General features: G+C 39.0%; 1 protein-coding gene and 3 long non-coding RNA genes across 6 annotated transcripts; 2 read left to right on the top strand and 2 right to left on the bottom strand.

Annotated features, from left to right (window-relative positions):
- Positions 1-440: 440 nt before the first annotated feature.
- On the bottom strand, positions 441-17,039 carry LOC130223341 (uncharacterized). 3 transcript variants are annotated; one of them, XR_008836663.1, is made up of 8 exons: positions 16,875-17,039; positions 16,207-16,276; positions 15,380-15,429; positions 14,961-15,007; positions 13,050-13,148; positions 5,337-5,542; positions 5,092-5,169; positions 441-2,150 (listed from the first exon to the last, which is right to left on the bottom strand). It is a non-coding gene; the product is annotated as an uncharacterized LOC130223341 (long non-coding RNA). The 3 variants fall into 3 exon arrangements; XR_008836661.1 differs by lacking the exons at positions 441-2,150; positions 5,092-5,169; positions 5,337-5,542 and adding an exon at positions 10,566-10,774; XR_008836662.1 differs by lacking the exons at positions 441-2,150; positions 5,092-5,169; positions 5,337-5,542 and adding an exon at positions 10,566-10,774 and having other exon boundaries at positions 15,380-15,424.
- On the top strand, positions 8,199-8,787 carry LOC130223342 (uncharacterized). Its single transcript, XR_008836664.1, has 2 exons — positions 8,199-8,349; positions 8,519-8,787. It is a non-coding gene; the product is annotated as an uncharacterized LOC130223342 (long non-coding RNA).
- On the top strand, positions 11,854-12,438 carry LOC130223343 (uncharacterized). The gene is made up of 2 exons (XR_008836665.1): positions 11,854-11,979; positions 12,155-12,438. It is a non-coding gene; the product is annotated as an uncharacterized LOC130223343 (long non-coding RNA).
- A 2,050-nt stretch (positions 17,040-19,089) lies between the features above and the next one.
- On the bottom strand, positions 19,090-24,727 carry LOC130223551 (scavenger receptor cysteine-rich type 1 protein M130). Its single transcript, XM_056456393.1, has 4 exons — positions 24,424-24,727; positions 22,266-22,571; positions 19,825-19,952; positions 19,090-19,125 (listed from the first exon to the last, which is right to left on the bottom strand). Exons 1-4 carry the CDS (start codon positions 24,725-24,727, stop codon positions 19,090-19,092), a joined length of 774 nt encoding a protein of 257 aa, XP_056312368.1.
- Positions 24,728-24,816: the final 89 nt, after the last annotated feature.

Here is a 24,816-nt window from a genome sequence, read left to right as displayed (position 1 = left end):
CGTTACTCTCCATCTCTGCACTTTGTGTGGCTTTTCTTCGCTGTTGACTGACATTATGAGTCTGGCACTGAGCTGTCATCTGCTGGCGCTCAACTTGACACCAGTAAAACGGTGTACCTGTGTTGAACTGTGTCGCTGTTGTCAAAGGTGTTCAGGCTAAAAGAGCAAGCTCGCTGATGCCGCCTAGTGGAGCGGATGGAAACTGCGTTTTAATGAGCACACCTAACCCCACCCCTCACAATGACGTCACTAGCTCAACTGAGTGCATTGTGTCTGATATATGCAGTTTCAGCTTAAAAATCTAGGTCTGCATCCAGATACTATTGGAGAAAGACTGATCAAATCTGCCTCTTGCAGAGTTCACAAGATTTAAAAAAGCAGCCAGTCATCTTAATAAGGCATTTATGAAAGGAAACGAGTTCATATTTCTGTTGGTAAAATTATTATTTGTTTATTGATGAGAGGCGCATTAAATACACACAGGCTAAATGACAATCTGGAGTGAAGAACATCATGGTGAGAAAGTCACACGCTTTACAGTACAATATTCATGTTTTACACTTCATTTATCAATATTTGATGTTAAGTCTGTAGTCATCAGCTTTTGGGAATTCTTTTATGTTACATTCATATTGGTTTGATATTTCCACATTGTTAATCAAGAATTTGAGCTGAAGTTCTGAATAAAGAGAGCAAAAATAATCACTTATTACTGATTAGATGTTGAGTTTATGCTGTAAAAGTTAAAAAGTGGTTAAACACACAGACACATTGTTAGGAGGGAAATTTACAGTTGAGACCAAAACGACTGGTGTGTCCGATCAAGAGAAGACTCCGAGCCGGAGATTCAATAAGATTAAGAGAGTTTACTGAAGACAGTTTGCCGTTCTGTGACACTCACATAGAGTTGGCTGGCCGATCTCGCTGCCTTACAATAACAAAAACACAGCAATTATACTCTGACAGAGGGCCACAAATGGCGTCAACAAAGGTATAAAGATCCTGATCAGTTAAAGCAAAGACAGACAGTTTCCAAACAGGTCTGCAGATGTGGGTTTGTATCTGCATCTGAGACAGGAGCCGCAGGTCAGACAGTCTGCCGTCTATCCAGAGCTGACCTCAGACCTGTAAAAGTGATCATATAACGCACACACAAAGAACGAGGGCAGCACAATATATCGTTTTAGCATGGATATCTCAATGTGATGATTTGCTATAGTCACATCGCAGCATCTGCAGTGTGGAGTCTGGATTATAGTTCAGCAGTTGCATGTGTTTTTGAGGCCTGTGGCTGTGTGAAGATTTTCAGTTCAGGCCTAAGAAATTCTTCCATTCGTAACTTTAATAACGGTTCATTTAACAGTTATCTAGACCAGTGTTTCCCAACCCTGTTCCTGAAGGCACACCAACAGTACACATTTTCAACCTCTCCCTAATCAAACAGACCTGAATCAACTTATCATAACATCAGAAGAGACTCCAACACCTGAAGTTAATGGGTCAGAAAAGGGAGACATCCAAAATATGTACTGTTGGTGTGCCTCCAGGAACAGGGTTGGGAAACACTGCTCTAGACTATGCAGTGTTATTTTACATTTGATTATTCAGTTGCTGTACCTGAGTACTGTTAGACTCTTCAGGAAACAGTAAAACATTGTTTATTTCATCTCTATCTTCCTCTTCGCTGCATTTATCTAAGCTTGTAGATTGTTTATTATATTTATTCAGATGCTCTCCTCTACAGAATCATCCTAATCAATCTAAAATGATCAATTCTGTACACATAGAGCCGTTCAAGTCATCTGGTGAAATTGTTCTCATATCACAATATAAATCACAGAAATCTAAATATCACAATGTGACATATTTCCAATATCGAGCAGCTCTACAGAGAACGACCTGTTTCATCCTCAAGGCTGTTTCTCGTACTCTCAGCCGTCTTATCTGAAACTGGTTAATACTGGTGTAATCTACATCCAGACTGGCAGCTGCTGCTACACAGAAAGTCTATCCTGCACACAAAGGAAATGACTTTAAACAGAATTAACACATAAAATGACACATAACTCAGGAAACAGTTGTTTCCAATCCAGCAGGAATCCAGTTCCACTCAAGAGCTCTCCATGACCTCTGACCTGGCTTGGTAGATCCTGAAAACAGAGATTTGACAGAGACAGACGCTTTAACTGAACCCATCACTAAATTAGGTCATGTTTAACTTCATTCACTGATCAAAATCATGTCAAAGATTAAAAACTGACTCAAATAATCATAATAATAAAGTCAACAAGAACAGATTTGGATCTTTCCTGGAACAGATGAAGACAGAAAACGACTCGCTTCAACATGTAGCAGAACTGTGCTCACGATGACCTCAGTTTACTGTCTCACTGTCATTTGAAGATCCCCATAACAACTGTATTATTTAGAGTTTGATGATATTTCTTTATTTAATATTTACTTGTTTTAAACTTCAAGACTTTCTGCTTCCTTTTACGCATTAAAATGTTTGTGGTCGTCAGCATCAGTGGATAAAAATGAACATAACCACAGCTGCGCCACAGGAAGGTGAAATCTCAGTGCTTTATATTTGCTGTGCTGAAGTTCAGGAAAATCACCACAATCCTTCAAATCAACGGATCTGCAAAGATGTAATTAAGAAATATCTCCACAGGATGGCGACGTGTTTAAATTCATTCAATTAGATTTGCAGTGGTGTAATTCAGAAATATCTCCACAGGAGGGTGAAACGTTCAGTATTTTAGAACAGCAGCAGCGCAGTCCACAAAATCACCACAAGAGGGCGAAAAATTCAAATTCAGTAAATTCAAGATTTACAAATTTGTAGTTCAGAGAATTCTCCACAGGAGGGCGCAATATTTGATACACATGTAATATTTGTCTATTTGTCTGTTGTTAGATCAGATATTCAGTGTGTGTAATAATGTGTTTATTTGTGTCGACTCTACAGGATCAGTGAAGTGTTGTGGACTGTAAACCTGTTGAACAGAAGCAGAGACGTGTGGACAGACACTGACTGTACTGATGATGAGCATCTGCTGCTGCACAGGTGATGTAGATCATGTGTGATTGTGTGTGTGTTTGGCTCTTCCACATGTCGGTTACCATCATTTTCTTTGTGGAGGGTCACTCCTCTAGAAAGCAAATGATGGTAACCAAAACGGGTGGGGAAGGGACGAAGGTCCAGAATTTTTATACAGTTCATTTTAAATTTTTTGTCAGGCTGTAAAGTATAACCCCTGCTGGACACAGCTCCGGAAGCTCCAGGGGGAGACCGTACTGGTATCCCCCCTTCTTCAGGCGCGCCTCACACTCACTCACCATTCACTCATATCGCAGAGTTCTGGCTGGCATTGAACCAGCAACCCCTGAAGCCATGGGGCAGCGCTCTTACCACAGAGCCACAGATCTCCTGTCTGAACACCTGCTGGAACTGATGTTTGACTGCAGACCTGTGTGTGAGCTGTTTCAATAAAACAAGATACAAATCAGGTGTGAACCCTTGTCTTTATGAGTCTCTTCCTCAGTGAGCTTGTGTTTATTGACTCACCCATCATGAGTTTCACATCAGCGTCCATCATCAGGAGCTCTTGGTGAATATAATGAACTCAAGATGGACATTTGCCATGGTGAGGTTTGAACCCGGGTCTCCTTGATTAAAGCTCAACACTTTATGACCTGAGCCACTGAGTCTAGATGTTGGAGGAGATATCTGAATGGGGTTTTATCACTAGTCTCATTATGACCAAGGTTTGACACATATTTCTTTGTAATTTGGTTCACAAAAAGCCTATTGCCAAATCTCAAAACCTGTGGCTCAGTGGATGAGCTTTCGACTGCCATTTAGAAGTGTGAAGGAACGAATCCCACTTCTGCTTGAACAAGATACAAGTCAGATCTGAACTCTTGTCTTTATGAGTCTCTTCCTCAGAGAACTTGTGTTTATTCACTCATTCATCATTGGTTTCACATCAGCGTCCATCATTAGGAGCTCTTGGTGAGTATAAAGAGCTCAAGATGGACATTAGCCATAGTGAGGTTTGAACCCGGGTCTCCTTGATTAAAGATCAATACTTTATGACCTGAGCCATCAAGTCTACATGGTGCGGAAAGTGTCTGAATTGGGCTTTATCACTATTTTCAGCACGACCAAGGTGTGACATGTGTTTCTTTGTAATTTGGCTCTCAAAACAACTACTGCCAAAAGCCAAGCCAAGCCCTGTGGTTCAGTGGATGAGCCTTTGACTGCCATACAGAAGACATGGGTTTGAGTCCCACTGCTGCTTACTTTACCTTTGGTTGCTGGGATTCAATCAAACAGTGTGGCCCAAACAGCAGCTGACAGACTGAAAGTCATGATGGGCGAGTGGCTAAACACATATTTGCAGTGGACGTGGTTACAGCAGAGGCCTGGGTACGAAACCTGCATCAATGTGTCGTGCACATCAACGCAAGTGCAAATGGAAAGGCAATTAGGACAGGACCACAAACATAAAACTACTTTGGGTTTTTTCCTGACTACCTCAGTAAAAAGCAGCAGCAGTGCTTAGATTTGAACCCAGGTATGCTGTGACAGCTTCAGCTGTCATGATGTGTGCTCTGACCACTACACCATCACCACACACATAAACACACCTTTCTTTCTCCAATGGGAGGATGACCACATTCTACACATTTTGAAAAAAAATAATTAAATAAACACAAATAATTCATATCAAATGTAAATTATTTTAAATAAATGTAAACTGCATCATCTGCTAATATATTATTATATTTCACTATTCAAAATGTGAAACACATGCTTATTCTTCAATCAAACACATCAAGCATATTTTAAATGATCTTACAGCTGCTTGTGGGGCTTTAAATGTTACTAAACACAATTAAACACTGGAAAATATCATCATTTACTTCTAAACTCTCCTCATACTGTATTGAGGACTCGACACCAAATCTGGCCAATCAAATGCTTTCTACAGAAAGTCCCTCCCCCAACAAACACGCGACAGACCAGCAGCACAACAAACACACTTTCTGGACTCTCTACTGGAAATATGAGCTCATAAATACCTTTACTGGAGCTGTGAATCTGCCTGGATGTGGAGGAGTGTGTGGAGGAGCATCAGCTGTTGAGCGCTGGTCAAAGATCTGCAGCAGAAACACAACAGACACACGTGTGTATCTTCACTGCAGCAGAGAGAGAGAGAGAGAGAGAGAGAGAGAGAGAGAGAGAGAGAGAGAGAGAGAGCAATGACTGAACACAAACACTCTAACAACATCACTACAAACTAAACCAACGAAACAAAGTCACTTACAGGTGAGTCGCGTTACTCTCCATTTCTGCACTTGGTGTGGCTTTTCTTCGCTGTCGGGCTGTAATATGTGCTGTTGACTGACATGAGTCTATCACTGAGCTGTCATCTGCTGGAGCTCAACTTGAAGCCAGTAAAACGGTGTACCTGTGTTGATCTGGTGTCACTGTTGTCAAAGGTGTTCAGGCTAAAAGAGTGTATCTTCACTGCTGCAGAGGAGAGAGAGAGAGAGCAATGACTGAACACAAACACTACAACAACATCACTACAAACTAAACCAACAAAACAAAGTCACTTACAGGTGAGTCGCGTTACTCTCCATTTCTGCACTTTGTGTGGCTTTTCTTCACTGTCGAGCTGTTGTGGGATTTCTGAAGGATACACGGATATATTATAGGATTTGCGAGTTATTAAGTCAGAATTCCAAGTTAGAAATGAGTTTCCTGTTATGCCGACTGGCCATAAATGGAGTTTTAAAGACACATGCACATTAGCTCATAATCACAACATAAAGCCTTTATCTGACTTTTTATTGTTTATCACGCTTTCAAAAATGAAATATATAGTTGAACTAGGCTGTCTATTTATTCGTATGGATTTGTTCTTTATTACCATTTGGTCTAAATGGCAATCATAAAGCAATAAACAGAGCGCCTGAAACTAGCTATAGGTTGTGTGATTCCTCCAAAAGTCTAAAATTAGGATTTCTATATTATTTATCTATTATACACTGGCGATCAAAATTAGAGAACAATTTATAAATAATTGAACAATTCTGAAATAATGTCATCTTCACTGCTCAACAGTTGAAGGAGTTTTTGTCCCGTCTATACCATGCTACCAGAACAACTTTTCCCCAAATTAACGAAGACATTTCCACATAAACCATTATTTTGCAGAAAACACACTGATCAAAATTAGAGAACAACAATGACTGTAGCATGGAAAGAGATTACAACAAAATTTTCTGAAGGTTACGACAGTCAGCAATTAGTAGAAAGTGTACAGGCCTCTGCTCTGAATGACTTAAGCACATTTGCGGCCACAGGACAGCCACAGAACAGCACTAGTCCCTCACACTGCTCTGGTGTGATTTTGGTCCACTGTTCTTTCAGTCTTCTCCACAGTTCGGTGACTGTAGTGGGTTTCTTGACCATAACTTTGTCACCAAGGATTTTCCAGAGGTTCTCTATTGGGTTGAGTTCAGGACTCTGGGCAGGCCATGTCATTATTTCAATGTTTTCAGTTTCAAGGAACTGCTTTACCCATTTTGCTGTGTGACATGGAGCATTGTCCTGCATGAAAACTGCTGGCTGATAGGGTGATGAACGCAGGGAAGGAACCATATGTTGTTGAAGAAGGTTCTGATAAACATTTGCATTCACTTTGCCACTTAGCTGTATAAGAGACTCAACTCCTACTGCAGAAAACATACCCCAAACCATGACACTTCCTCCACTTTTCACTAACTTCTTTACACACTTTTGGTTCAGTCTTTGTCGCCGAACATAATGTTTCCCATCAAACCCAAATAAATTAAGCTTGCTTTCATCACTGAATTGAACTTTGGACTAGTTGTGCTCTGTCCTCTGTCTACACAACATGCACCTCAGCAAAGCTTAGTCTAGCCTTTTGATTCTTTCTGCTTATGAGAGGTTTGGTCACTGCAGAGTGGACTTTGAGTCCAAATTCTCTTAAACTTCGAGACACTGTATGACGAGACCGATCTTTACCCCGTTTAGCGCTGAACTGGAGAGCAATTCCAGCTGCAGTGTGGAAACGATTGCCCATTGAGATCCTCCGCAGTATCCTGTCCTCTCTTGTATTTGTCTTCCGTGGACGACCAGCCTTCTTGGGGGACTTGAATGAGCTTGTGATGTTGTAAAGATTCAATATTCTTGAAATCACAGATTTGGAATGACCAACCTGTCTTGCTATTGCTGATAGGGTCATCCCTTTGGCTTTCATCTGGACAACCTGCTGCCGGAGGCTTTCAGTCACTTTAGAACGGCCCACCACATTGCAGAATCAGTGAAACTGAAAGTTAGGCTGATAGTTAAATAGGGGTTGACAGATAATCATGGAAATTACAACCAGGTGCCAGATTAAGACCAATAACTGGGAGGTATCTGAAAGTGTTCTCTAATTTTGATCAGTGTGTTTTCTGCAAAATAATGGTTTTTGTTAAAATGCTTTAGTTATTTTGGTTAAAAGGTGTTCTGGTAGCATGGTATAGACGGGACAAAAACTCCTTCAACTGTTGAGCAGTGAAGATGAAATTATTTCAGAATTGTTCAATTATTTATAAATTGTTCTCTAATTTTGATCGCCAGTGTATGTGTAACAATTATATGAGTTACATTTTGTCGCAGCTGTTATTTGTTTCATATTGCAAGAGTGCACTCGTGTGCTGTTTTTGGGAGCTGCAGACATATCGTACATAGACATTATAAAGGGCTAAATCTAAAAGGGTTGTATTAGTTTATATTTCAGTTCAGTAAATATGTCAACCAAATACTGTGTATTCCTGGCCTTTATTGGTAAACTGGGCTGCGAATTCATACCACATCACAAGCAGAGAATCTAAAGAAAGAGTCTTTAACACTTCATTTATGGCCAATCGCCATAACAGGAAACTCCTTTAAAACTCTCAATTCTGACTTAAATTTATTTTTTCCTTTATTTTTTTTTTTACTTATTATTATTTTTTTTTCCAATTAATGTTTTTTTTTATTCAGTGGCGGGAACGGGCTTCCATAAAAATCACCACACGAGGGTGAATATTTTTAATTCATTAGATTTGAATGTGTAATTCAGAAATATCTCCACAGGAGGGCGCAATACTTCATACATGTGTAATATTTGTCTATTGTAAGATCAGATATGCAGTGTGTGTAATAATGTGTCGACTCTACAGGATCAGTGAAGTGTTGTGGACTGTAAGCCTGTTGAACAGAAGCAGAGACGTGTGGACAGACACTGACTGTACTGATGAGGATCATCTGCTGCTGCACAGGTGATGTAGATTATGTGTGTGTGTGTGTTTGGCTCTTCTACATGTCGGTTACCATCATTTTCTTTGTGGAGGGTCACTCCTCTAGAAAGCAAATGATGGTAACCGAAATGGGTGGGGAAGGGACGAAGGTCTAAAATTTTTATACAGTTCATTTTAAATTTTTTGTCAGGCTGTAAAGTATAACCCCTGCTGGACACGGCTCCGGAAGCTCCAGGGGGAGACCGTACTGGTATCCCCCCTTCTTCAGGCGCGCCTCACACTCACTTACCATTCACTCATATCGCAGAGTTCTGGCTGGCATTGAACCAGCAACCCCTGAAGCCATGGGGCAGCGCTCTTACCACAGAGCCACAGATCTCCTGACTGAGCACCTGCTGGTACTGGTGTTTGACTGCAGACCTGTGTGTGAGCTGTTTCAATAAAACAAGATACAAGTCAGATCTGCACCCTTGTCTTTATGAGTCTCTTCCTCAGTGAGCTTGTGTTTATTGACTCACCCATCATGAGTTTCACATCAGCATCCATCATCAGGAGCTCTTGGTGAATATAATGAGCTCAAGATGGACATTTGCCATGGTGAGGTTTGAACCCGGGTCTCCTTGATTAAAGCTCAACACTTTATGACCTGAGCCACCGAGTCTAGATATTGGAAGAGATATCTGAATGGGGCTTTATCACCAATCTCATTATGACCAAGGTTTGACACATATTTCTTTGTAATTTGGTTCACAAAAAGCCTAATGCCAAATCTCAAAACCTGTGGCTCAGTGGATGAGCTTTCGACTGCCATTTAGAAGTGTGAAGGATCGAATCCCACTTCTGCTAGAACAAGATACAAGTCAGATCTGAACTCTTGTCTTTATGAGTCTCTTCCTCAGAGAACTTGTGTTTATTCAGTCATTCATCATTGGTTTCACATCAGCGTCCATCATCAGGAGCTCATGGTGAGTATAATGAGCTCAAGATGGACATTAGCCATAGTGAGGTTTGAACCCGGGTCTCCTTGATTAAAGATCAATACTTTATGACCTGAGCCATCGAGTCTACACGATGCAGAGTGTGTCTGAATTGGGCTTTATCACTATTTTCAGCACGACCAAGGTGTGACAATTGTTTCTTTGTAATTTGGCTCACAAAACAACTACTGCCAAAAGCCAGGCCCTGTGGTTCAGTGGATGAGCCTTTGACTGCCATACAGAAGACATGGGTTTGAGTCCCACTATTGCTTACTTTACCTTTGGTTGCTGGGATTCAATCAAACAGTGTGGCCCAAACAGCAGCTGAAAGACTGAAAGTCCCGATGGGCGAGTGGCTGAACACATGTTTGCTAGGGAGATGGTTACAGCAGAGGCCTGGGTACGAAACCTTCACCGATGTGTCGCACACCAATGCAAGTGCAAACGGAAAGGCAATTAGGACAGGACCACAAACATAAAATTACTTTGGTTTTTTTCCTGACTACCTCCGTAAAAAGCAGCAGCAGTGCTTGGATTTGAACCCAGGTATGCTGTGACAGCTTCAGCTGTCATGATGTGTGCTCTGACCACTACACCATCACCACACACATAAACACACCTTTCTTTCTCCAATGGGAGGATGACCACATTCTACACATTTTGAAAAAAAATAATTAAATAAACACAAATAATTCATATCAAATGTAAATTATTTTAAATAAATGTAAACTGCATCATCTGCTAATATATTATTATATTTCACTATTCAAAATGTGAAACACATGCTTATTCTTCAATCAAGCACATGAACATGTTTCAAATGATCTTACAGCTGCTTGTGGGGCTTTAAATGTTACTAAACACAATTAAACACTGTAAAATATCATCATTTACTTCTAAACTCTCCTCATACTGTATTGAGGACTCGACACCAAATCTGGCCAATCAAATGCTTTCCACAGAAAGTCCCTCCCCCAACACACACGCGACAGACCAGCAGCACAACAAACACACTTTCTGGACTCTCTACTGGAAATATGAGCTCATAAATACCTTTACTGGTGCAGTGAATCCGCCTGGATGTGGAGGAGTGTGTGGAGAAGCATCAGCTGTTGAGCGCTGGTCAAAGATCTGCAGCAGAAACACAACAGACACACGTGTGTATCTTCACTGCTGCAGAGGAAAGAGAGAGAGAGCAATGACTGAACACAAACACTCTAACAACATCACTACAAACTAAACCAACGAAACAAAGTCACTTACAGGTGAGTCGCGTTACTCTCCATTTCTGCACTTGGTGTGGCTTTTCTTCGCTGTCGGGCTGTAATATGTGCTGTTGACTGACATGAGTCTATCACTGAGCTGTCATCTGCTGGAGCTCAACTTGAAGCCAGTAAAACGGTGTACCTGTGTTGATCTGGTGTCGCTGTTGTCAAAGGTGGTCAGGCTAAAAGAGTGTATCTTCACTGCTGCAGAGGAGAGAGAGAGAGAGCAATGACTGAACACAAACACTACAACAACATCACTACAAACTAAACCAACAAAACAAAGTCCCTTACAGGTGAGTCGCGTTACTCTCCATTTATGCATTTGGTGAAGCTTTTCTTCACTGTCGAGCTGTTGTGGGATTTCTGAAGGATACACAGATATATTATAGGATTTGCGAGTTATTAAGTCAGAATTCCAAGTTAGAAACGAGTTTCCTGTTTTGCCGACTGGCCATAAATGGAGTTTTAAAGACACATGCACATTAGCTCATAATCACAACATAAAGCCTTTATCTGACTTTTTATTGTTTATCACGCTTTCAAAAATGAAATATATAGTTGAACTAGGCTGTCTATTTATTCGTATGGATTTGTTCTTTATTACCATTTGGTCTAAATGGCAATCATAAAGCAATAAACAGAGCGCCTGAAACTAGCTATAGGTTGTGTGATTCCTCCAAAAGTCTAAAATTAGGATTTCTACATTATTTATCTATTATATGTGTAACAATTATATGAGTTACGTTTTGTCGCAGCTGTTATTTGTTTCATAGTGCAAAAGTGCACTCGTGTGCTGTTTTTGGGAGCTGCAGACATATCGTACATAGACATTATAAAGGGCTAAATCTAAAAGGGTTGTATTAGTTTATATTTCAGTTCAGTAAATATGTCAACCAAATACTGTGTATTCCTGGCCTTTATTGGTAAACTGGGCTGCGAATTCATACCACATCACAAGCAGAGAACCTAAAGAAAGAGTCTTTAACACTTCATTTATGGCCAATCGCCATAACAGGAAACTCCTTTAAAACTCGTAATTCTGACTTAATAACTCTCAATTCTGACTTAAATTGATTTTTTTCCTTTTTTTTTTTTCAATTAATGTTTTTTTTATTCAGTGACGGGAACGGGCTTCCATAAAAATCACCACACATGGGTGAATATTTTTAATTCAGTAGATTTGAATGTGTAGTTCAGAAATATCTCCACAGGAGGGCGCAATATTTCATAAATGTGTAATATTTGTCTATTGTAAGATCAGATATGCAGTGTGTGTAATAATGTGTTTATTTGTGTCGACTCTACAGGATCAGTGAAGTGTTGTGGACTGTAAGCCTGTTGAACAGAAGCAGAGACGTGTGGACAGACACTGACTGTACTGATGAGGATCATCTGCTGCTGCACAGGTGATGTAGATCATGTGTGATTGTGTGTGTGTGATTGGCTCTTCCACATGTCGGTTACCATCATTTTCTTTGTGGAGGGTCACTCCTCTAGAAAGCAAATGATGGTAACCGAAACGGATGGGGAAGGGACGAAGGTCCAGAATTTTTATACAGTTCATTTTAAATTTTTTGTCAGGCTGTAAAGTATAACCCCTGCTGGTCACGGCTCCGGAAGCTCCAGGGGGAGACCGTACTGGTATCCCCCCTTCTTCAGGCGCGCCTCACACTCACTCACCATTCACACATATCGCAGAGTTCTGGCTGGGATCAACCCAGCAACCCCTGAAGCCATGGGGCAGCGCTCTTACCACAGAGCCACAGATCTCCTGACTGAACACCTGCTGGAGCTGATGTTAGACCGCTGAGCGGTGAACTCACAATAAAGAACTGAATAAAAATAAACTTGTTGTGTTGACTCAATCTTCTGAAGTGGTGTTTGAACCCTCATCAACTGTGATGGATGAGGTCTGATATCATGAGCTATTACCACTGAGCCACAGATCTCATTTCTGAACACCTGCAGGAACTCATATTTGACTCTTGACCTGTAGATGAGCTGTGATTTCACAATAAACATGTTAAAGATCCCTCATGCTCTGTGGAGGGGTTTGATCCCAGGTCCTGTGTGAGGATTCAGAGCTCATGCCGTGTGCTCTGACCACTGGACCATCACCAGCCACACTCATGCAGGAGCTTCTGGTTAACATGAGCACATTTTTAGATGTCAAATATCAAAAAAATTATAAAAATAAGAATGAAAATACAATAAAATAAGATTTAAACATCAGTATATAGAAATAAACACAGAAATGTACAAATATAAATGATCACAATCAGAATCTAAGAGTTTTTAAGATAATACCATCATCAATCAGCCAGAAATTTCACTTCTCTGCAGCCTAAACAGCTCGATCAGCGACAAAATGAACTCAGTGCAGCACTAATTCTGAATATATTGATGTGCTCTTCATTACAGCACTCAAACATGATCATATTAACAGAATAAGAGTTGAATGAATGCTGAGACTCACCCGCTGCTGAAGTCCAGGTTTGGGCCTTCAAACTGTCTCTGTTTCAGCTGCTGGTCATTAAAGCTGGATGTTTATGAGGCGAGCAAACCTTCAGCTTCTCTAAAAGAAAGAAAACCGCACCTTTAGAGCAGTTATTTAAGCAGTAAACACGAGCTGCTTCAGCTGTCATCATGTGTTGTGTCACGGCTGGGGGCGTGTCTCTGTGTGTCAGTCAGTGAGTGACTCCGCCTTGTGGAGCGCTGGAGAACTGCAGTTCAGGATCAACAGACGAGCTGCAGCAGCACACAGGAGACTGAAGCTTTAAACTCATCCAGTTGTAGACAAAGTCATCATTTTGACAGGATTTCGACTCGCAAAACATCGTGAGTTAACTCTGTGCACGCAACTGAGAGGGTAAGACAGATGCTTTTGAATTAAGCACGTGTTCAGTGTGTACACACGGCGATCTGCCTGTAGTGTGTGTGTGTGTGTGTGAAGCAGATGCTAATTCATCCTCAGTTCATCCTGATGTGTGTCGTGTTTGATCAGTGATTTGGGTTTGTGACGCAGATTATATTAGTTTAAGCAGAACTAGTAGCTTCATTGGCTCTTTACACTTTAAATGATTAAATATGCAGATTTATAAAGTAAATAAACTATATGATGCACAAGTTAGTTCTGGAGTTCAGAGCGGACTGATATTCAGACCAAACACCATTGAGACTGTTCACAGTGTGTATCATTCCGCGCGTCCGTGTTTGCGAGTTCCAGACAGACGGTCAGTTTATTGCTGGAGGCGGATTTATATTAGCTGTCAATCACTGAGGAGACGCACATGTGCAGAGGAGCTGTTGTGGGATATCTGAAGGATACACAGATATATTATAGGATTTAGCATATATTATAGGATTTAGGATATATTATAGGATTATATAATAATGATAATAATGCTTTAACAAAAGATAGAATATATATCTGCATCTGGTAAATAACCTCTTGATGTGTTGTTTTGTTTTACTAGATGTCTTCTGGTGATGGATCTACACTGATATCTGTTCATTACGCTGCACATGTCATCTCTCTCTCGTCTCTGATAGACTCAGTTCAGCTCATGCAGCTCTCTGAAACATGCTGAGGATTTCAGTAAGAGAGAAACCCTGTGCAGGATCTGGAAATACAGCTTTACATGTGAACTGAAGCCATGAGGAAGAGGAAGGTGGTTCTTCATCACATCCTCACTGATGAAGCCCTGACTTTACACTCTTTACCTGTAATGTCGACCTGATTACAGGCCTGTTTCAATACACACACTTCTGCTCTTGAACACATCAGAGCATCTGAACATGATATTTGAGGCTGAACGTTTCCCATCAGGCATCATGTTCTAGTTCTAGTCTTCAGTGTTCAAGTTATGCTAATAAGATCTTTAATTTGGCAGTAAAAATAAAGTATTAGAGCATTTATTACTGTCAGAGCAGTCTGATTGAGCTCATTACTGTCACCTCATTAGAAGATTACAGATAATAAACTACTGCTGCAGGTAAAGTTTAGACAGAGCACACGTGTCCTGTAAGAGCATCAGACATGTCGACTCCTGCAGTCTTATACTGAACACTTGATCAAACACAGAGAAAACAGCAGCAAGTACACAAGTGCTCAGAGCAAAGACAGCAAGTGTAGATATTCAGACAGGCCCCATTTTACACGTCACTGTCTTATTGATTATTAATGTCTGCTGATTATTAATGTCTGATGATTATTAATGTCTGCTGATTATTAATGTCTGCTGATTATTAATGTCTGATGATTATTAATGTCTGCTGATTATTAATGTCTGCTGATTATTAATGTCTGCTGATTATTAATGTCTGTCATCTAATCTGAGCTTGTTGATTTGGTCAGACAGAGTCAGCTGAAGTAAGATGTTCTTACCGTCTGGTTCTTCTAGACGTCTCTTCTAGCTCAGACTGAATGTCTGTCTAAAGATAAAGAGAGTCGAGTGTTGATGATTGTTGCTTCTCAATAATTCAGCTCATTTGTGTTGAAGATCCGCTTAAACTATATTGTAGATTCATCACATCAGCGCCCTCTAGTGGAGAAACACTGACATCTCAGGATTTTGTTGAGCATCTTTCTAAAATCAGGATTGGCCAGATAGATTTGTGCTGTGAACCACTGATTCAAATCAAAGAGTCAAAATAAAGATTCAAATCAAAGAGTCAAAATAAAGATTCAAATCAAAGAGTCAATTTAAAGATTTAAATCAAAGATTCATATTAAGTTAAAGATTCAGAGCTTAATGAATCAGTGATTCAAAAGCAGCATCACTGCATATAAGAGATTTGACTCACTTGTGTTTGAGTCGTGTCTTTTCTTCACACTCCTTTACTTTCCATCTGTGCTGTGAATAAAAACATACAAACATTAAGAAATGTCTCCTTTACTGTGCTGAAAATACAGAAGAAGGTATGTAACTCTTTAGCTGATTTGTGATGTTCAGTAAAAACTTGTGAACTTAATTATAAACCCTGCAGCACATGTCAGACTCAGTGGCTCAGGTGGTAAAGTATCACGCTTTAATCATGGAGACTTGAGTTCAAATCCCACTATGGCTGACTTTACAAATCAAAGAGGATTAGACGTGTGTGAAGAGCACAGTGGTCTGAGTGGATAAACACACTCGTAGAGGAGGAGGCTGGGAGAGATGTGGGTTCAAACTTTAACTAGTTTATTGTCCAATTACAGCTCAGATGGAGTCTAACATCAGTTCTAGCAGGTGTTCAGTCAGGAGATCTGTGGCTCTGTGGTAAGAGCGCTGCCCCACGGCTTCAGGGGTTGCTGGTTCAATGCCAGCCAGAACTCTGCGATATGTGTGAATGGTGAGTGAGTGAGTGTGAGGCGCGCCTGAAGAAGGGGGGATACCAGTACGGTCTCCCCCTGGAGCTTCCGGAGCCGTGTCCAGCAGGGGTTATACTTTACAGCCTGACAAAAAAAAATTTAAAATGAACTGTATAAAAATTCTGGACCTTCGTCCCTTCCCCACCTGTTTCGGTTACCATCATTTACTTTCTAGAGGAGTGACCCTCCACAAAGAAAATGATGGTAACCGACATGTGGAAGAGCCAATCACACACACACACACACACACACACACACAATCACACATGATCTACATCACCTGTGCAGCAGCAGATGATCCTCATCAGTACAGTCAGTGTCTGTCCACACGTCTTACAGTCCACAAGACTCTGTAGTCAAGACAGAAATACATTAATCCACACATATCTGATCTAGAAAGAGACAAATACACACAAAATATTGTTGGTCATTTTAAAAATAAAAGAGTTTAATGAATAGATTATTATTGAATATTAATGTTTCATATTGATATAATACAGCAGACTCTATTATACTTCAGTGATGCTGCATCAATGTTTTACTGTTCACTTTGGTGTTAAATACAGTTTTACAGCCACAAAACAACAACACTGAATAAAAAAGCCTCATTAAAATAATGACAGATCTCTGAACATCATCACTAGTTTACAGAAACACTGAAACGGAATGAACAGCAGTCACTAACATCAGCAAAGTGTCTTTCCATCACATGTGTTTTATATCTGGACGCTTTAAATAATCCTGTCATTTACTCTTACTACAGTATTCAGGACTAGAAGAATTAACAGCAGAAATAAACATCAGAGCTTCACACAACGACTGCAGGACCAACACAGACACACATATTACTCTTGATGATGTGAATATCAGTGGATAAAACATTGACAGATTGTAAATGTCCCGCAACAACCATCAAAACATCTGCTGTATATGAGGAAATCCACTTACTTTCAGCTGAGTCGCGGGACAAGCTCGAGTCCTCCATTTAAACTGGTTGTGTGTCGGTTTTATTAGCAGATTAGCTGGTAATATTTGTGTTTAAAGTGTAATTATTAATATCTGTCATCTGCAGGATCTGCATGTGTTGTTGTGGTTGTTGTCGTCAAGTGTCATCATGTGGTCAATCACTGAAAGGTATCAGAATGAAGGTAAAACCCACTCTCTCCGCCTAGTGGAGCGGAGGAAAAACTGCACTCAGCCGGAGTTCCAAATAAATGTTGCGCCCTCCTGTGGTGATTTTTGTGAACTACATCTTTTACAAACATTGCAAATAAACGATGCGCCCTCTTGTGGTCATTTTGTAATCTGCAGCTTTTACAAACTGATTACAAATGTTGCGCCCTCCGGTGGTGACTTTTGTGCATCACATCTTTTGCAAACAAATTGCAAATAAATGTTGCGCCCTCCTGTGGTATTTTTTGTACAACTACAACTTCACAAAATGAAATAAATTTTATGCCCTCCAGTGGAAATTTTTGTGAACTACAGTTGTCGTAAATTAATTGCATCTAAACGTTGCGCCCTCATCTGGTGATCGTTATTAACTACAACTTCGCAAAATTAAATAAATTTTATGCCCTCCTGTGGTGACTTTTGTTAACTATAGCTTTGGCAAGTTGATTGCAAATAAACACTGCGCCCTCCTGTGGTGACTTTGTGAACTACATATTTTGCAAACTGATTCCAAATAAATTTTGCGCCCTCCTCTGGTACTTTGTGTGAACTACAGGCTTTACAAACCAATTGCAAATAAATGTTGCGCCCTCCTGTGGTCATTTTTGTAAACTACAACTTCGCCAAATTAAATAAATGCTATGCCCTCCTGTGGAGATTTTTGTGAACTACAGCTTTTGCAAACAGATTGCAAATAAATGTGCCCCCTGTCGTCACTTTTGTAATCTGCAGCTTTTACAAACTGATTGCAATTAAACGTTGTGCCCTCCTGTGGTGACTTTTATAAACTACATCTTTTACAAATTGATTGCAAATAAATGTTGCGCCCTCCTGTGGTGATTTTGTAAACTACAACTTCGCAAAATGAAGTAAATGCTATGCCCTCCTGTGGTGATTTTTGTGAACTACAACTTCGCAAAATGAAGTAAATGCTACGCCCTCCTGTGGAGATTTTTGTGAACTACAGTTTTTGCAAACTAATTTCAAATAAATGTTGCGCCCTCCTGTGGTGATTTTTTGTAAACCACAACTTCGCAAAATGAAGTAAATGCTACGCCCTCCTGTGGAGATTTTTGTGAACTACAGCTTTTGCAAACTAATTCCAAATAAATGTTGCGCCCTCCTGTGGTACTTTGTGTGAACTATAGGCTTTACAAACCATTTGCAAATAAATGTATGCCCTCCTGTGGTCATTTTTGTAAACTACAACTTCGCAAAATTAAATAAATGCTACGCCCTCCTGTGGAGATTTTTGTGAACTACAGCTTTTGCAAACTGATTCCAAATAAATGTTGCGCCCTCCTGTGGTGATTTTTGTAAACTGCAGGTTTTGCAAATCGACTGCAAATAAATGTTGCGCCCTCCTGTGGTCAATTTAGTAAACTGCAGCTTTTACAAACTAATTAAAAATGTAGTTATACCCTCTTGTGGTGACTTTTGTGAATTACAGCTTTTGCAAACAAATTCCAAATAAATGTTGCGCCCTCCTGTGGTGACTTTTGCATCACAACTTTTGCAAAAGAATTCCAAATAAATGTTGCGCCCTCCTGTGGTGATTTTTGTAAACTACAACTTCGCAAAATGAAGTAAATGCTACGCCCTCCTGTGGTGATTTTTGTAAACTACAACTTCACAAAATGAAGTAAATGTTATGCCCTCCTGTGGAGATTTTTGTGAACTACAGTTTTTGCAAACATATTCCAAATAAATGTTGCGCCCTCCTGTGGAGATTTTTGCGAACTACAGCTTTTGCAAACTAATTCCAAATAAATGTTGCGCCCTCCTGTGGTCATTTTTGTAAACTACAACTTCACAAAATTAAATAAATGTTGCGCCCTCCTGTGGAGATTTTTGTGAACTACAACTTTTGCAAACTGATTCCAAATAAATGTTGCACCCTCCTGTGGTAATTCTTGTAAATTGCAGATTTTACAAACTGATTGCAAAAATATGTTGCACCTCAGAAGGGTTTCCATTTGATACATAGAAGTCAGCACTGCACTGGACCAGTGGGTAAACATGTTCCCTGAGGACAAGATTTAATGGAAACGTGGCATCAAATCACACTTTATTGTTTACGTTAACTTGTTTATTGTAAAATCACAGACATTACTATTCAATTTGAGAAGATGGTTACACAGTGTTGGCAGAAAACATTTCAGATATTCACTGAAGATTTCATTTTATGCATTATATTAGATGACTGTGGTGTTATGTTTTATTTATGCAGAATAATATTAAATTAAATCCTTAAATTAAATCAAAAATAAAAATTCTGTTATCATTTACTTACTCTCCACTTGTTCAAAACCTGTTTGAGTTTCTTTAAATATATTTCTTTAATGTATTGACAAAAAGTGTTAGCCATTGACTTCTATAGGAAGATGTGTTCGTACAATGAACGTCAAAAGTCAACAAGTCAACGTCAATATCTGCTTTCTTCCACCACCATCTGTGCAAATATTACCTATGAACAAACCCCAACTTTTTAAATCAAATTATATTGTATTATCCAGCAAGTCAGTTACATTTTCCTTCAACGCTTTTCTTCAAGGTGACTTCTTTGAAGACTTCCCCACCTTGCTGAGTTTTCCAAGTCAGTGAGAAAGATCCGATTTGTAGCTTCTTTTGCATCTGTCAGATTTAAATGAATGAAAACAGAAACAATATTAAAATAAACACCTGGAAGATGACAGTAATGAAAGACACGGCTCACAGCTCTCACCTCATCTCTGATTTTACTCAAGGTTTTTAGGTTGTTTGGGTTGAATCGGGCATCCGTCTTCACTTTAATCCTCAACAGGACTTTAACACTCGAGTCCTGAACAGAGCTGATGCTAAATGAACTGGAATCTACAGAGCAATATAAGATGCAAAATTAGATTAAAAATGATTCAATATATTTCCCAGAGATGGGTTGCAGCTGGAAGGGCTGGATAATTTGGCAGTTCATTCCACTGTGGCGACCCCGGATTAATAAAGGGACTAAGCCGAAAAGAAAATGAATGAATGAATGAATGATTCGATATAGATCATTACAAAATAAATGATATGAATTTATTTATTATCTCTATTTATCAGCCCTCCTATGAAATTTTTATTCTTTTTCAAATATTTCCCAAGTGCAATTAAACAGAGAGAAGTTTTCCAACATAATTGTTTTAAAGGAATAGTTCACATAAAAATAAGTAAAGGTATTCACTATTTACTCTTTGCCCAAAGTGATTACTTATGAGTTTCTTTCTTCTGGAAACCCACTGACGTTCAGAGTAGGAAAATAAATACTATTGAAGTCTAAGGTTACTTGTCTCTTTGAAATATCTTCCTTTGTTTTTAATAGAAGAAAGAAACTCATAAAGATTTAAAAGGTGAGTAAATGATGAAATCATTTTCATTTTTGGGGTGAACTATGCCTTTAATAACTCATTTATTTCTGTATTTGCCATGATGACAACATATATTCATTATTATTTTACTAGTTATGTCGCAATATACTAGTATTCAGCTTAAAGTGCCATTAGGTTAATTAGGTTAACTAGGTAAGTCATTGGAAACAGTCAGTTGTTTTGTAGCCAATCAAAAACACAACATTCTTAAGAGGGCTCATTATATTGACCTTAGCAGTATTTACATGTTTAAAAAAAGATTATTCCAGCCAAACTAAAAGAAAGAAGTCTTCAGAAGAAAAACACTTTATGAAATACTGTGGAAAAATATCCTTGCTCCATTAAACATCACATGTGAAAACAAATGAAAAATGTTCTGGAGTGGGGAATGTGGGTTGGCTGTGTCGTGGACGAAAGTGCGGAGTGGGGGGTGGATGGTTGTCGCGGATAACAGTGAATAATACCCGGTGAGCCCCTAATAGTATCTATGGGTCCCAAAACGGCGTGGCTCCTTAGAATCATCATAACTCCCCACCCTAGTGGCGCCCCTGACCATGATGACAGTATATTTGTCAAACACGATTTAACTAGATATTTTCAAGATACTAGTATTCAGCTTAAAGTGACATTTAAACATTTACATTTAGTCATTTAGCAGACGCTTTTATTCAAAGAGACTTACAAATGAGGACAAGGAAGCAATTTACACCACTATAAGAGCAGCAGTGAATAAGGCTATAGGCACGTTTCAGGTGTGTAAAGTCTAAGAAGCAAAGCATTAAAACAAGTCTAAGTGTTCTCTAACCATACACAGCAACTGAAAACAAGTCTAAATGTACTTACACGGTGTTGGTCTCGTTGCTAAAGTGCTTCTCCTTCTCCTTTAAAGGCTTAACTAGATTAATTAGGTTAAACTTAGGTTAATTAGTGTAGAAAATATAATACATTTTTTTTTATTTCTCATTAGAGTTATCCTTGATTCTCTATTCGTATGTTGTGCATGCTTTGCCTAAAGAGATGTAAATCATTTACCTACAGTCATTCTTTACTATATATATTTTTTATATGCTATACTATATTTTGTATGCTCTGTCAAACTATATGTTAACCCAAACTGGCCTTTGAGGAGATGTATTTTGCATACTAATGAGGAATTTTGCAGAAGGCGCTATCTTGGACAAGAAATATGCAGCAGAAACAATAAAAATACGCTTCTGATTTCCTGTGTAACCATTTATGAAAACATATTGGGGCCTATGGAGGTCTCTAAGCATGCGCATTTAACTGGTCCAGTTTTTCTGTGCAGAAAAGAGGAACTAGAGACGGTGCAGAAAAGCTGACGGAGACAACCACCTTCTCCTTCTTCTGTGAATATGGGTCTTTAGTCTTAAGAAAACACTCAAAGAGCGCCTGGTGTGTTCTTTTGGATAGCATTGTATAACCAATAGGACACATTTGTGACACTCAGGGCCCTAAACCAATTATTCATTTGTAGTTTGTATTGAACACGCATGGAATAATAAACCTCTTATTCCAACATTAGGCATGTTATTGTATAATGAGGGTTTGTTCTGTGGACAGTCGAAAAAATATATTGCTTAAGGCGGCCAATAATATTGACTTTAAAATGATTGCAAAAATAAATGAATTAATTCTAACCAAAATAATACAAATAAGACTTTCTCCAGAAGAAAAATACTATGGCAAATATGGAAATATTTGAAATACTAACTTATAGGACATTTCATAGTATGCACGTTTAAATGTGATTGACACTCACGAGTGCAGACGACTCCAGCATCATTCAGATGATTGACGTGATTTGGCAGCCATCGATCTAAGCTACACTGTATAAGTGAAGACTCACTGCCAACACAGTCGACCAAAGTCATCCATACTGGGCCAATTCCTTGTCCAAAAGCACCGCCTGTTGCCTGTGCAGCATCTCCACATCCCAACTCTCTACACACCACTGCAGCGTCTGCCAGATCCCAGCCATCAGCATTCACCGTCCCCCACTGACCGTCATGAAAAACCTCCACAAGTCCAGAACATCCGTCTGATCCACCTATCAGCCTGACAGGAACTGATGACGACACCATTGAAAACAAAACAAACACAAAAAAATAGTAAGATTAGCAACTTATGCACAAAGTTTAACTTTGTATAACATGTTATTGCTTTAAATTGGAAAAAAAACTCAAAGTGGGTAGCACGATAGCCTCACAGCAAGAAGGTTGCTGGTTCGAGCCCCGGCTGGGTCAGTTGGCATTTCTGTGTGGAGTTTGCATTTTCTCCCAGTGTTGGCGTGGGTTTCCTCCGGGTGCTCCGGTTTCCCCCACAGGCCAAAGACATGCTTTATAGGTGAACTGTAGCATATGTGTGTGAATGTACGAGTGTATGGGTGTTTCCCAGTGTTGGGTTGCTGCTGGAAGGGCATCCGCTGCGTAAAACATATGCTGGATAAGTTGGCAGGTCATTCCGCTGTGGCGAACCCTGATTGATAAAGGAACTAAGCTGAAAAGAAAACTAATGAATGAATGAATGAACTCAAAGGCCATCCTGTGGCCAGTGGATTAAAGAAATGACTAGCAATCTTGCTCTGGAGAAGCTGACATCCACTGTTAAAGGAAAATGACAACATTTATATATAATAACCAGGTGGACCATGCAACATGTTTTGACGTTTGAGCCATTAAACCCTTGTTGGTGTCTCATGGTATTGTTCAGATGTCCTATATTTCAGCAGCAATTAACAATTGCTTTTAACCAGCAAAAGACAAACTTTTCCACACTGGAAAGCTGTGAAATGCAATGTACAAAAATATGTATTGAACATTTATTTATTTATTTATTTATTTATTTATTATTTGTTTGTATATTTGTTTTATTTGTATATTGTTATTATTTGAATTTGTGTGATTTATTTATATATTTATTTTCATCTTTCTAACCATTTGTTTGATTCTAATGTTTCCAATTTTCATAATAAGTTTTAATATTTCTTATATTTTTATATATTTTTAAATTTTATTTATTTATTAATTTAGTTGTTTTAAAGAAAAAGAAAAAGAAAAATATATATAAGAAAAAGAACAGCAAAAAAATTTATTTTATTTTATTTTAGTTTAGTTTAGTTTATTTAATGTTCTGTAGTTCAAACAAAACCCAATAAATATATTTTGGGGGGAAACAAACTTTGTATAACGTAAACTATGCTCTCTTTTACTGTGTGAGGCCTTAGTTGAAATAAATAAAATAAATTCTTGATAGAAAGAGTTACAGCAAAAATAAATGCAATGCACCTTGTTCGGGGTAGTGCTATATATAATATTAATTACATTATTTTCTGCTGATTATTTACAAAAAAAAACATAAAAAACTAAGTAAAAATAATATGATTTGCTGTTTAGTGTTTGGACTCTCAGCCGTGAAAATTAACCCACACTGAACTGAACTAAACTGAACTTAAAACTCAGAAAACTGCACTGACACAGTTTCAATTTACTAAAACCTTCTATGTTAAGCTGCTTTGACACAAACTCCATTGTAAAAGCGCTATAGAAATGAAGATGAATTGAATTGTTTCCACCTTGTATTAACATGGACTTGTATCAATCAATCATAATCAGTGTTTCAACATGAGTAAAACGTTGTAATCAACAGTATTTGTGACCCTGCACCATAAAACCAATAACAAGCTTCATTTAACCAGATTGAAACATCAACTAAACTCTAAATTAAAAAGCTTTCCATTGATGCATTGTTTTTTAGGACAGGGGAATATTTGACTGAGATATTTGAAATCCAAATGACGTCCTTAGCAAGCCATATTACTAATCAAATTGGCATTTTGATATAAATAACATAAGGTTTAACAAATAGGAACTAAGGATAAGTTTGAACTCTTCCTCTAACCTCAATAAAAAGCTACTCACGGCTGCAGATGACTCCTGCATATATTGGAGCACAGTTATCCGGTCCCCATCCCTGAAATGCACAGGAGCTCAGAGCCGTTTCTTCTCCGGTGCAGTTCACATTGCTCATCCATGTTTGCAGAGGTGTGCTGCTCCAATTATAATTAGTAAAAAAGCCAATACTTTTCCAACATCCTATCTCTCTGCACACCACCGTAGCATCTGGTAGATCCCAGTCATCACTGGCACACACTGCTCCACCCGATCCATTATGGAAAACCGCCACTGTCCCAGAACAACTGTTAAAGTTGTCAAACAGCCACATTTTGGCTAATGCAAAAGAAAACAAAGACACATGTCAAATCATAGTCATATTGATTGCTGTTCCCTTTAATTAGGCCCTATTTCAGCTAC

This window comes from Danio aesculapii, chromosome 4, assembly GCF_903798145.1.
Source record: "Danio aesculapii chromosome 4, fDanAes4.1, whole genome shotgun sequence".
In the NCBI taxonomy this organism is placed as follows: Eukaryota; Metazoa; Chordata; class Actinopteri; order Cypriniformes; family Danionidae; genus Danio; species Danio aesculapii.
The sequence above is the reverse complement of the archived record's forward strand: the minus strand, read 5'-3'. Positions and strand labels throughout refer to the sequence as shown.